At 39.5% G+C, this 13,643-nt stretch overlaps 1 protein-coding gene across 1 annotated transcript; it reads left to right on the forward strand.

The window, feature by feature from the left end:
• The first annotated feature begins 2,317 nt into the window (after window positions 1-2,317).
• Window positions 2,318-10,729, forward strand: PSMA6 (proteasome subunit alpha 6). The gene is made up of 8 exons (XM_029964083.1): window positions 2,318-2,385; window positions 2,670-2,704; window positions 3,725-3,819; window positions 4,580-4,661; window positions 4,920-5,075; window positions 7,914-8,092; window positions 8,731-8,825; window positions 10,523-10,729. The coding sequence occupies exons 1-8, from the start codon at window positions 2,318-2,320 to the stop codon at window positions 10,578-10,580; spliced, it is 768 nt and encodes a 255-aa protein (XP_029819943.1). The 3' UTR covers window positions 10,581-10,729.
• The last annotated feature ends 2,914 nt before the right edge of the window (window positions 10,730-13,643 follow it).

Genomic DNA, 13,643 nt, shown 5'->3' on the forward strand with positions numbered 1-13,643 from the left:
CTGGAGCAGCGGCTGTCCCGGTCGTACCGGCGTGGGGAGCTGGGAAAGGGATGCTCGAATGTAATAAGGAAAACTTAGAGCCAGGATGGGCTTTTTCGAGTGTCCCCTGCCATGGGAGGGATCTCCTGTGAGTTCCTGGTGTTCGATTTCAGATGCTTGGAGACCAAGATTGCAGTTATCCAAGGGCTGTTTATTCTTCCTTAAGTGTTTCTTGTGAGTCTTGCCAAGCCTAGGAGCATTGCGTTTTGGAATCTGAGAACTACGACAGCTTTTTGAAATGGGACTTGAACTGCCTCAAACCCTGCATGCCAGAGCGACAGTTTTTGGATGTAACCCTTGCGCTTCCTTGTTACACCTGAGTGCCGTGTGTTCTGTAAGCCCTGACCTGTGAGGTAGCAGCACCCATCCTTTATTTTCAGGCTCCTTTGAACAATCTGCAGTGAAGGTGCAGCCTTACTTCAGCTTCTTCCATAGACCACTTTTGTTCCTATTTTTACAGTGCACCGGCTTTTATGGAAGCACATCATGGTGCTCCTTGTGCAGGATGCTCAGGGACAGCACAGTTAGCTCCCAGCCTGGCAGGACAGTTGGCTGAGAGGGCTCCTGGAGGATCCGCACAACAGGGACAGATTAATTGTTTTGCAGCGTCATCCTGATGCCATTTTCCCCTGGAGCTTAGTGGCTCCTCCCCAGCTGTGGTGGCTTCATTGCACATCCATTGCATGGCATGTCCATACATCCATTTGTTCTCCAGGAAGGGAGGTTGCTGGCATCAGACTGCATGAATTCTCTGTCGTAGCCATTAGTTTCTTTTGTGACTGCCCTTCAGTTTTTCTCAGGAAGAAGCCTATGTGGATTAGGCTTCATGGGCAGGCGGCCCAATCTTGAGCAATCCTTTCTTCAGGGAGGAACAAGGAAAGCACCTGTGTATGGGTGTCTGTACACAGGCAGAAAGTTACCTGTATGAGATACCTTCATGTAGGTACTGTCTTGTATCTGAAGCATGTGTAATGCTTGTATACAGCTTGCATGGCAGGCATTATACATACAGATGGTAGGGACAGTGCTTCCTCACACAGGGTGTCAGTGGTTCTGTGATAGGAGAGTCAGGGGTTCCAACTTTCTGTCACCATTAAAACGGGCTGGTTGGTCTGCATCACTTTTCGGTCTGTTTCTCTGTTGCAGTACTGCTTGTTGGGAATGCTTTCTGCATTCTGTAGTAGAGAGGAAATTGAGCCTTGTTTTCTGCCTCCTGGGTATATTCAGCCATTAGGTTAATATATGACAAATATGTAGTATCTCCCTACCTTTTAACAGTGTCTTAGAAGCAAATATCTGTATGTGTGTTTGAGAGCCTCTGCACACAGCCTGAAGCTGTCATAAAGATATTTTAAGTACCTGTATGCTATAGGAAGAAAAATATGTAGATATGCAGTTACCTTTAGGCAAGAGTGAGCTCACTTTACCTGCAGCCAGGCTGGTAGCCACAGCATGGGCAGAAATCTCATGTTTGCTTGTGGTCAGATATCTAAATTTACCTATTTTATCCTTATCTCTGTGCTGGATTCAGATTAACTAGGGGCTGTCAAGGATGAGCATGGACATGTGTTGCTTTAAGGTTGCCTTAGGACTTGAAGTTTTTCTGGAATTGGCAGAACAGGAACAGAGATTTTCAGCATAGTGATATTGGACTGAAATGCCTGTACTTTTTCTTAGGTCTGTCTTCTGCTTCCAAAGCTCAAAAAATTCATGTGCTGTTGAAGTGATCTCATATGGGAAAACTAAGTTATTTCTCATTACTGTGGTTAAAATCCCTCAGAACATCAGCGTTCTCTTGCTACTTATTAGTTCCACTCTTCAAAGATGATGTTTCTTCTAAGTAGAGTCCTGGCGGGTGAAGAAAATTATTATAGTCAAATTTCTGACTGTTGTGATATATTCAGGGAACAGCAAGGGGCTACTGTTCTCAGAGAGAATATATGCAGTGCTACTGAAGTACTTACACAGAAGTAAACAGACTTAAAACACCACTAGCAACTTGGATTTGTTACACTGTAAGAGCCACTTCACCTTTTGGCTTGTCTCTTTGAAAACTGAGCAATGGAGATGGTAATAGTACCAGTGCCAGAAGGGACTGCAGTTCAGCAAGCCTGGTTGTCAGTACTTGTGAGCAAAAACTAGTTTGTGAGGGCACCTATTCCTGCTGCCACCTGTGTCACAGAACCACAGAATAGCTGATGTTGGAGGGGACCTCTGGAGATTATCTGGTTCAACCCCTTGCTCAAGCAGGCCCACCTAGAGCTGGTGGTCCAGGACCATGTCCAGACAGGTTCTGAATAGTACAGGCAACCTGTGCCAGTGCTCAGTCACCATCACGGGCAAAAAGTGTTTTTAGGTGTTTAGTTTGTTCCAGTCACCTCTGATTCAGTCCCATCACTGGGCATTGCTGAAAATAGCCTGCTCTGTCCATTTGCTTTATACCCTGCCTTCAGGTGTTTCTACACATGAATAAACAAGTGTTGCAGAGCCTGGGTTTGGAGCTTCAAATGTGACCAGTTTGTGGGCAGTGCTGGCTCACATCTCACTGGGTTCTGTGCTTCACTGCAGGCTGGCACTGATCATCCCAGGGGAGGGGAGTGAAGAGGTGAGCGGAGTTGTGCATCTAGCAGAGGAAAAGGGAGAACATCCTTTTTGGCATGTTTGGGTAACCAATAAATGCTCTTATGTCTGAGAGTAATAAATACAGTGCCATAAAAACCTGACCGTCAGCCCTTCCTCAGCACTGACTCAGCAGATTGAACATTAAGATCCCGGTATTGCAAGATGTGGTTTTTTTCATCTTCAGATTATTACTCTTCTGTTTTACAGTCTCTTCCATAGATCCAAATGCAGCTTTTAAAACAGCTGAGTTTCTTGCTCACATTATTTTAGAAGATAGTTTTGGCAATGTACTGTGCTGTTTGTAGACATGTTCTAAATTCTGGTTTCACTTGCGTAGCTAACAGAAAAATCACCCACATTTAGCTGCTGCCTGAAACTTGCCTTTCTTAGCCAGATATTAAAAAGTTCTGAATGTTTATCATATGTTACCAGATAAACAGGTTTTAAAGTTGTTTCATGGATCATTTCAAGTAAATCTTAATCCATTGTACTTATATGAATAATGCTGTTTAGTTGGCATCTGTGTAGATTTCATTCTAAAAAGTGAATAAAAGCATTACAGTATTTGAATGTCAAGTCAGAAAATGTGATAGTAAGGCTAAAACCCATCTCCTGTGTCTGGTCAATCATATCAGTTTTCATCTATATCAGTTAAGAACTAGAAAATAAATTTATATCCTTGCAATGGTAGCAATGCTTAAAATACTAAACTTCTTCTATAAGAATTTATGGTTACTGTAGGTTAAGTGGAACCATTTATCAGAACAGCCTTTTTGTTTTAAAACATATTCTGTTGCTGTTAAGCTTGAACAGAACGAAACAGCAAATTATAAGAAATATTTGAAGGAAGCAGTGACAGTGGTCAATGACTTCCAATAACTGTCAGAAAGTTCTTGTGCACATTGTACTGAAGACCTTAAGGACACAAAGTGCTGCACAAGTATTAAAATATTAAAAAGGCCACAACTTGGCAAGATTCCTGGGTGGGGGGAAGATGTGTCAGAGTTAGTTGTACTAGTATCTCTGACGCAAGTTTTTTATTAACACTTATATGTTTTTCTAGAATATGCATTTAAGGCCATAAACCAAGGTGGACTTACATCTGTAGCTGTTCGTGGGAAGGATTCTGCAGTAATTGTAACACAGAAGAAAGTACCTGTAAGTAGTCTGGTTTTGAGGGGTGGTCTGGAAGGAGAGTAGAAAAAAGGTGGGGGTGAGACTCCGCAACGTTGATATTATATTTATTAGCACTGACATATATTGTTGCTTGAATTGAATATGTAATTATCCTGCTTATTACAAGTTCTAGATCCATTTAGTGCTCAGCTGTGAATTTCCTCACCAAATACTGCAATATTGGTTTCCTCTGTAGTTGTTGAAGAGATAAAGCTAAAATATAAAGTTGATTCTGCTGTACTTTAGCATGCATACATTGCTCTGGCTTGTAAGGGCTGAGTTGTCCATAATCAGTTCCCTGATTTCTTTAATTGCTACTGAGAAAATGTTATACCAATAGCATGCAGAAGAGGTTTTCATGAGTGTTTTGGCTCAGTGATGATGTATTGTTGACAAAAGTGGTAAATTTTTGTGTCTAAAGGGGGACAGCATGTAATAAGAGAGCAAGGTTTTGTATGTGGGTTCTGAAAGTTTCTTCAGAGGGAAAAGGACTGTGATGTAGATCGTGTTCTTGCTGTTATTCTTTTCCAGATACTGCAGTTTTAATCTTCCCTGTTCTCCTATTTCTTCCTTTGCATGCCTACAGCAGTAAATGGTGGAGAGCCTGAAAAACAATTTTTGGCTGTTAGTGGGTCCTTTTGGGCTCTTCTGTAGATAGCAGAGCATCAGAGTCTGTTTTTGTTTTTTTTTTTAAACTTCAAGGACAGTGTTTTCTATTAGATTATTTTTATTTCCTCTTTAGGACAAGTTACTGGATTCCAACACAGTGACTCATTTATTCAAAATCACTGAAAATATTGGCTGTGTGATGACAGGAATGACAGGTATTTAATCACCATCTTTTTTTAAATATTTAAAGCATGTCAGTTTTTTTATGTGGTTCGCTAGCTTTGCATCATATAATATCAATAAATGCTCTAGGAGGTTTGTTCCACTCAGTCTAGTTTTGGAGAACTTATCTAATTCTAATGGGTATATTTAAAGACAGTGTAAAGTTGGACCTGGAATTTGCATTCTCAGGCAATGCTGGAAATAAACTTGGTACATGTTCAGTGAAATTAATATTCGTTCTTTCTGTCTAGCTGACAGCAGATCCCAGGTGCAGAGAGCCCGCTATGAGGCTGCTAACTGGAAGTACAAGTATGGCTATGACATCCCTGTGGATATGCTGTGTAAAAGGATTGCAGATATTTCTCAGGTCTATACGCAAAATGCTGAAATGAGGCCCCTTGGTTGCTGTAAGTATAGTCTGTGAAATTAATCTCTTCTGTTTCTTGTCTAAGCTTGCAACTTCTTGTATAAGAAATTCTCACTCATTTTCAAAATGGGCAGCTGAAGGAGTAAGAGGCATGAACAGCCAAATGAGAGAACAGCTTTGAAAGTCTTGAATTGGAGCCATGATTTTACCATTGACTCAGCATTTGAAATGATGTGGCCTCTTTAAAATGTGTGATACTGTTTCACTTCAGTTTTTGGGGCCTAGTCTGTTTGCACTGCACAGTGAGGTCTGTAAGTGTGAAATGCTCTTTTTAATGGTGTCTGTTTGTGGTGGTTTGACCTTGGCTGTGTGCCAGGTGTCCACCAAAGCTTCTCCATCACTCTCCTCTTCAGCTGGACAGGAGAGAGAAAAAATACCATGAAAGGCAAGATAAGGACAGGGAGAGATCACTCACCAGTTACCATCATGGACAAAACAGACTCAACTTGGGGAAATTAATTTATTACCAAGCAAATCAAAGTAGGATGCTGAGAAGTAAAACCAAATCTTCAGAACACCTTCCCCCTACCTTGCTTCCCAGGTTTAACTTTATTCCAGATTCTCGACCTCTCCCTCAGGCAGAGTGGGACAGGAAGGTGAGTAGTGGTCAGTTTATCACACATTGTTTCTGCTGCTGCTTCCTCCTCAGGGGGAGGACTCCTCAAACTCTTCCCCTGCTCCCTCTCCTAGGGAGACAGTCCTCCTTTATTTCTCCAGAGCGAGTCCTTCCCATAGGCTGCAGTTCTTCATAGACTGCTCCAGCATGAGTTCCTCTCTCCACAGGGCCACAGGTCCTGCCCCAATGCAGGCTTCCCATGGGGCCACAGCCTTCTGCAGGCATCTACCTCCTCCAACACAGTCTTCCAGGGGCTGCAGGTGGATCTCTGCTCCACCATGGACCTCAGTTGCCTCACCATGGTCTTCATGGGAACCTCTGCGCTGGTGGCTCCTCCCCTTCCTTCTTCACTGACCTGTGTCTTCAGAGCTGTTCCTCTCTCCTATTCTCACTCTCTATCCTGTCTGTATTTGCTTCTTTGCTTCTGACAAATAACTTTTTTTTTTCCTTCTTAAATACATTATCCCAGAGGTGCTGCCACTGTTGCTGATGGGCTCCGCCTCAGCCAGTGGTGGGTCCATCTTGGAGCTGGCTGGCATTAGCTCTGTTGGACATGGGGCAAGCTTCTAGCAGCTCCTCACAGAAGCCACCTCTGTAGTCCCCTCCATGCCAAAACCTTGCCATGCAAGCCCAATACATTGTGTCTGGGTAAACATGGCTGTTAGACAGATGGAGAGTGCAATTATGCTTGTGCAGATTTTGTGGCGGTTTTATCTAAGTAGTATGTATAGGACAGATCTGCATTATTTTTGGTCTTAACTTAGCCATCATGTATATAATGTAGAGAAGAAGTGCTAAAAATATTTCCCTTGCAAATATTTCTACAGCTTGTTTTATAACAGCAAATGCAGCTTAAATTAAAAAAAAGTTGTGTGAAAAGTCATATTTTTGTAGATATTCCTGGTCATCTGTGTGTTCTGAGGTTGGTTTTGACTTGTTTTTTCTCTTACGTTTGACTGTAAGCAAATTATAACTGTGCTCATAGGGTGTTTGGGAACTGAGGTAAAAGACTTAAGGGTTTTCTCAGCTACTGTTTCATTAACCATTCTGTCTGGGGTTTTTTTTGATTGGTTGGGTTTTGCCAGGTTTTTTTTTTCTTTTGAGAAGAATAGTTTCAGAATTGATGAATCACTTCTCATAATCATAGTAGGCACTACAACTTCTCTCTAAAGAAGCAACATTCAAGGTTGCATCACAGTTTCCATGATGGGGCAATTTTCCTATGCTTGTAATTTTCAGGAATGATTGTTTCTTTCTTCCCTTGGCATTTCCCATGCCTTGATACTACTGGAAATTTTTTTTTTAAAATACATGAATAAAAATGTATTTTTCTTGACTTCCCTTAGTCTCTTTTAAAAATATGAAGGGATTTTTTTTCTATTATATTGCTGCTCAGAAGCTTATCAACTGTAAACACTGGTAAAAAGTTACACAAGTGTAAAATGAAAATAACTGAAAATCTTGACCTTGTTCTGTTTTGAGTTTTTATTGCAAGTATTTCATTTGACTTATTTTTTAATATGCATAATGTGACAATGCAGCTGTAAATCAAGAAGCGAGAGTGAACACATGCATTTCAGTGATGTGATCAGTTTGTGTTACTTGAAATCTATCCAGCTTAAACTTGGTCAAATGGTCTTCAGAGATTCAGTTTGTCCTGATTTCTCCATTTCTCCATTTAATTTCAGATTCTTTTTTTCTTTAAAGAAAAGAGGAAAAGGTATATAATGCTTTTCAGTGCTTTTTAGGAATATAAACGAGAAATCTAAATTCGATCTTTTAATATTTCCATTATTTTCAACATGTTTGTAAAGTTGCTTTCTAATAGAAAGCAACATGGTAATGGAACTATTGTTTACACTTTGTGTCATATAACACAGGATGTGAGCTGTGGCTAGGTTAACTTTTGTGTTTCCTGACTTTGTGGTTCTTTACACACTGAGCGTGGTAAAAATGCGTTTTTAATGAGTAGCCTTCCTTGGGAATCACGGAAATATGGTTCGTGCTAAACTGAGTCACACCTGGTAATGAGATGCTCATAAGAAATGGCAAATTAAAGAGGAAATCGCAGCTCCAGGTATGGACTGATTCCCAGAAATGTACTGCTGTGCGTGCACGTTTTTTCACAGGAGTATCCATTCTATTCTTGAATTGAATTGATAAAATTGGGAAATAAAAAGATTAACAAATTTTCTCTTCAAGGTATGATTTTGATTGGTATTGATGAAGAACACGGCCCTCAGGTATACAAGTGTGATCCAGCAGGTTACTATTGTGGATTCAAGGCCACAGCTGCAGGAGTTAAACAGACAGAGTCAACCAGTTTTCTTGAAAAGAAAGTAAAGAAGAAATTTGACTGGACATATGAACAGACAGTAGAGGTAGGCCAGCAGAAGGAAATAAAGATTTGTTAAAGTATTTTTAATGAATGTGCTGCATGTAGGCTTGCAATATAGAGAAATGCAGGTAGGCATTTCTGCTTTCCTTGCACTTCCGTATTGCTGCCATAGCAAGAATAGCTATTCCAACGAGAAAATCTTTTGAAGGTATTCTGCAGATGTTTAAATAGTCATCTATTCTGCTTTTTCTGCTTTATGTTAGCTGAAGAAGATTCTGTAATTGTAGCACTCCCATTGTAGCTGGTGGTTGGTTACTACAGTGCTTGGTTTTGGGAATACCAGTATGACTTACTTTTAGTCGCATTTAAAACAATCTTCATATTAGAAGGCATTTCAGACAGGATCTTTGCATGATAGAAAGTTGGTTTTGTTGTGTGGTTTTTTTACTACGAAAATGACTTGTCCTTTGCTTTTTGTAGATTGGTCTTTTTAGGGAGAGGAGTGGAGAGGTACTGTGTTCTGTAGCAAGGAAAAACTATTTGGAACTTCTAAGCTGAGGTTTTGAAGTGAAAGGAAATAACTTTAAACCAGAAGGAAGGGTAGTTGTTAATGCTATGTCTATTTAAAAGAAAAGCCTTAGTGCTTTATTTTTAATGATGAGGGGTTTTGTCATCTTTCAGACAGCAATAACATGCCTATCTACTGTACTGTCCATTGATTTCAAACCTTCAGAAATAGAAGTTGGTGTAGTCACGGTGGAAAATCCTAAATTCAGGTAGGTGATCAGTGTTGATAAAACTTGGTGTGTTTCTCTGGTTATTCGCAATTAGTTTTACCTTGTGTAATCGTAAATCAAGAAAAGAGATAAATGCCAGAGGCTGATGTTCTAGAGATTTTTTTACTTGTAACTCTTCAAAACATGTAGGGGTAGAAAACATTGTTTTAAAAAAATAATACATTTTTAAAACGTTTGACATGGTTAAGGGATTCAGTAAAGTGTTCCCTTTCATTTCTTAAAAGGGTATTGTTTTACCTGATGATTGAAATGTAGTTACATCTGGTCTAGTTGTGCTCTCATGGTTAGAAGCATAAAAATCTTTCTTCGTACTGGTAGCTGGAGTTCACTTCCAAATCATCGTCGTGCCAATTAATGCAGTAAAGTCTGGTGTACATTATGAAACATTTACAAGTTCCTTATTTTTTTTAATCCTTTTCTAAATTTAATCTTTAAATTATTCTTGCTCATCTTGTAAATGTAGCAGTTTTTAACATCTCCAGTATATAGTTAATAGAATGTGAATTTGTATGATTTGAAATATTCTATTTAAATTTGACAAGATTAAAAGATCTTGGATTTAAAAAATCACTGTAGTGATTTGGAAATGGCTGAACTTTTACTTCCTGAACACACTGAATTCCTATCCACCATGAAAGCAAGGCACCTGTTATTTCTTCCCTCCCTGATTGTTGCCTGAGTGTGAATGCAGCACACTGTGTGGACCAAGATTACTTGGTCAGTGTGTTAAGACAACACCTGGAAGTCTTCCTGTTGAGGGCAGGAATACTTCACATCGGATACAGTGTACTGGACAGCCTTCTGAAGGCACAATGAAGTATGTGTATAATGCATACAGAAGTATGAATGAAACGTGGAAGAAAAAGCTTTGGGGATTTTTTGTAATGCAAAACAACCCTCCAGATACAGCTTACCTAAAATTTTGATAAGTTTGACTTGCTTCATAGGGGCTCAGTTATTTCTGCCTTAAGCCGTCATTGGTTCTTTTATTTATTTAAGAAGAAAAAAAGAGAGGAACAACTAAATAGGCAATAAAGTCCTCTGCTACTTTAGTCTAATTACTTTGTAAGTGGAGATTGGAGGGAGGCTTCAAACCATTGGGTCCTACAGGTGCAATCTTTTAAATGTTTCCTTCCTAAGGTTTTTTGAAGTTGACACAATGATGGTGGGTGGTTTTACATTTGGTGGTGTGTGCTTAGAACAACAGAATAGCTCAACATCTTTGAGAAAGCGTGCAGGAGCTGTATTACTGCTTTTCTACTGCTGCTCAAGTGTCAAGTGCTAGCTTTCTGACAAACTTTATTTATTGGTCATCTGTCCTTTTCAGAAAGGGCAGATAACAAGCAGAGGGAGAAGGCTATGAAAACATGGAGTAATCATACTACTAATTGCCATGCCCATTCTTCTTACCAGGTCCTAACTTGAAAATGTATTACTTGTGAAGAATTACCTGTTCTGTTTCCACCATTTGTTACCTCCTTTTCTCTAGTGCCTTTGATTATTCCTTTATTTTTCAAAAAGAATTGAAATGTCAGCCTGTGGCCCTGGCAGCAGGACTTTAAAGGGTAGAAAGATGCATTGCTATAAAACTTAATTGTGGAGATATTAGGTGGTAATATTGGAACTTAAGGGGAAGAATCATTTAAGCTATTTAAGATTTCTTTTTGTTCTTTCAGGATCCTTACAGAAGCAGAGATTGATGTGCACCTTGTAGCTCTGGCAGAGAGAGACTAATTAGCATTCCCATTTCCATTGTCTGTGCTTCTGGCCAGGATGGTTGGTGAAAAGAAAACAGTTACTGATGGTTTTAGATTATGGGTGGGAAACAATGTTCGCTATATGATGTATTTTACTCTGTACAAATAAAACAGAGGTTTTTGAAATGTGTTGTATCTCCTTTTAATACAATTTTTTCAACTTTCAATTCTATGAAACTTATCCAAATGCCTGATGATTTTTAGTGTTCTGTGATGATTGCTTGCCTTTTAATTGTATTTTAAGAGAAGTTTTATACTCTGAGCTGTATTTTTCATCTGAGCTATTTGGCTCCTAGTGTAAAGTTATATATCAGTTTTTGTGGTGTGTGTCCCCTGAGATAATTCTTACATTCACATTCATTCTCTCCTTGCCCTGATGTTAAAAGGCTTACAACGTTACTGGTTTAATTGTGGGGAAATTAAGAAGATCTTAATATTTGCTCAGGTTTGTAGGAGGATATAGGGCAAAAACTGAAGGAAAAAGCTTGAGCTGTGAGCTCCAGTCCAGTCCTTTACACTAATTTATTTGGGGTACAGGTAGTGAACAGACGTCTGCTGTAATTAAACAGCTCTGAAGCTAATATTTATTTAGGGAACATATTCTATGTGCATATAGAACACATTCTATATGCAGTGTACTTTAGGATTTTGGCTGTTAGTCACCTACCAGGTTTTGAGGCTTTGGCAGGCAGTGCCAGAAGCAATGCTGGGGCTGGATGTGGCCAACAGACAAAATCCATCAACAAGAGTGTCTCTGTGAAGCAATTGCTCTTGCTCCTTCAGAGATTCTGGGTTAGGAGAGAAGACAGCAAAAACTTGAGTGAAGGTAAAGAAAAATGCATTTTTGTTTTGCTTCAATTGAAGGGGTTCCAGCCTCAGCAGGAAGAATGGAGATGAAGTGGTGAGGAAGGAGACACTGAGGAGAAAGGGAAGATTACCAGACAGTTTTAGCTGTTGCACAGACACGTTGAGTCTTCTTGAAAGAGTGCCAAGCTAATACAACTTAGTTCCTTACCTTCATTCTTCTGCTGTGCTCTTCCCACATTGGCTTTCATTATTCCAAAATTTTCTTTGAATTTTTTTCAAGACCTTTGGGGAAGGCTTCATAAGTCATCAGAAACTGGAATTGTGTAATTTTTTTCTTTGTGCTTTACAGTTAAAGCCCCTTGAATGTGTATTTTTCAAGTTCATTGTAGTAAAGAAGATGCAATTCTGTGTTTGGTGGTTTTAATAAAAGACAATGCTAACCTTATGTGATAACTCAGTTGAAGAGATTCAGATATACTGTGAATTGTTGACTTCACAAAGCTTTTTGAATTTTCATTCATGCCTCTGTGCTTCCCTCATGTCAGATAGTGTAGTACAGATGATAAAATGAAGCACTTCTGCTTCTGGTTTTGGGTTGGTTATCTGAGGATTCTGTGTGGGTTTGTGAAACAGTTGGCACATTTGTGCAACTAATGGCGTGTTTAGAAAGGTGTGTTGTTTCAGCTGTCAGTGATGGCTGAGTTTCTGAAACACTCCAGGATCTTTCTTCCTAATACTCCAGTTGTATAACAACCTGGAATTTGAACAGACTTAGGTCATCATTTATTCTACCATAAAATATAATCCACTGATAATTTGTTCTTGATCAGCTTTAATAATTTATAGAAAACTTCACTAATGACTTCTTGAACTTCCTTGAAAATTAAAAGGAAGACGACAATCAGAGAGCCATATGACTAGAGCTCATTTGCATAGTATTTAGTATCAAAACTCCCTGCAACTCCTTTAATTCTAAATTTTGGAGCTTGTATGGCATTGTATAACTCAGGTGATGGTTCTGAGAGGAGTGGGTGTTTGTTCATACATTGTTTTGCATGCCTGTTTTGCAATGCAGAACAACCCATTTTGTGTTCAGAGATGAGGAAATAAGCTGTCTACAATATATTAGCTGTAAATGTTGCTTTTTTTTAATAAGCAAAGTTAAAATTGCAGCAACTGAAATGTTATTTTTGCTAGTGTTTTCCCTGTAGTGAAAATTCATGATTCTCTTTTCATACTAATAATGGGGATTTTTCTTTTTCAGTCAAAGCTTTTTGTTATTGAAGGTAAGGCAGTAATGCAGGTGGGGATACCTGACCAAATGGGAAAGCCCCGTGTGTTATGCATAACACATAATTACATTTTTCACACCCTGGAGCAGATAGCACCTGCAACCAAACTACCAGCCATAGCTGGTGTTGAGTTGTACCTGTTATCACCTTCTGTTCCAAACCTGGCACTTGCAAAGAAACTAGAGTATGTGTGGTACAATCCTAACACTTCTAATTCGGGTATGGCTTAGCAAGAGCGATACCAGACTTGGGATAGCTCCACATCTTTGTGGTTTGTTGTGCTAGTGCTGAAAACTTACAGATCTAGTTACAGTGTGAATGCATGAGTAGTTAAACAGGAATAGGATCGAGTTTTATTTGCATACTAGACCTAGATCAGTGTTACCTATACTAAATTTGGACTGGCTCTTTACCAGTGTTCTTTATCTGTGTTGTAGTGTAAGGATGTAAATGCATTAGCCAGCTTTCAGTCAACTGGAATGTCTCCAGATTCCTAAGACTATTCAAAAATCATCCAAAGAGGGCTAATGACATCAGATGTCTTTATGAGTATTGTCGCATCCCATCAGGCTCCACAGACTTAGAGCGATCCAGCTAAGTGGTAGATCCCGCACAAGTTCAGGGTCGACTGGGAGTTTCTAATTCTCGCAGCCATGGTCCTCCAGCTCAGGACACTGGGACCCTCTTAGCCTGTCTTTGGTGTTGAAGACAGAGGTAAAGAAGGTATTAAACATTTCTGCTTTTTCTGTGTCCCAGTTTGTGAGGTGATTATTCTTATCCTCTAATGGGCTGATGTTATTTCTGTGCTGTCTTTTCCTGTTAGTGTATTTTAAAAAACTTTTTATTGTCCCCTACATTTCTGGCCAGTTTCAACTCCAGTTGAGCTTTGGGTGCACAAATATTCTCCCTACAGTGTCAAGCAGCATCTTTGTTTCTCTCAT

Source organism: Manacus vitellinus, unplaced genomic scaffold, assembly GCF_001715985.3.
Source record: "Manacus vitellinus isolate BGI_N305 unplaced genomic scaffold, ASM171598v3 scaffold_6_pilon, whole genome shotgun sequence".
NCBI classification, from domain to species: Eukaryota; Metazoa; Chordata; class Aves; order Passeriformes; family Pipridae; genus Manacus; species Manacus vitellinus.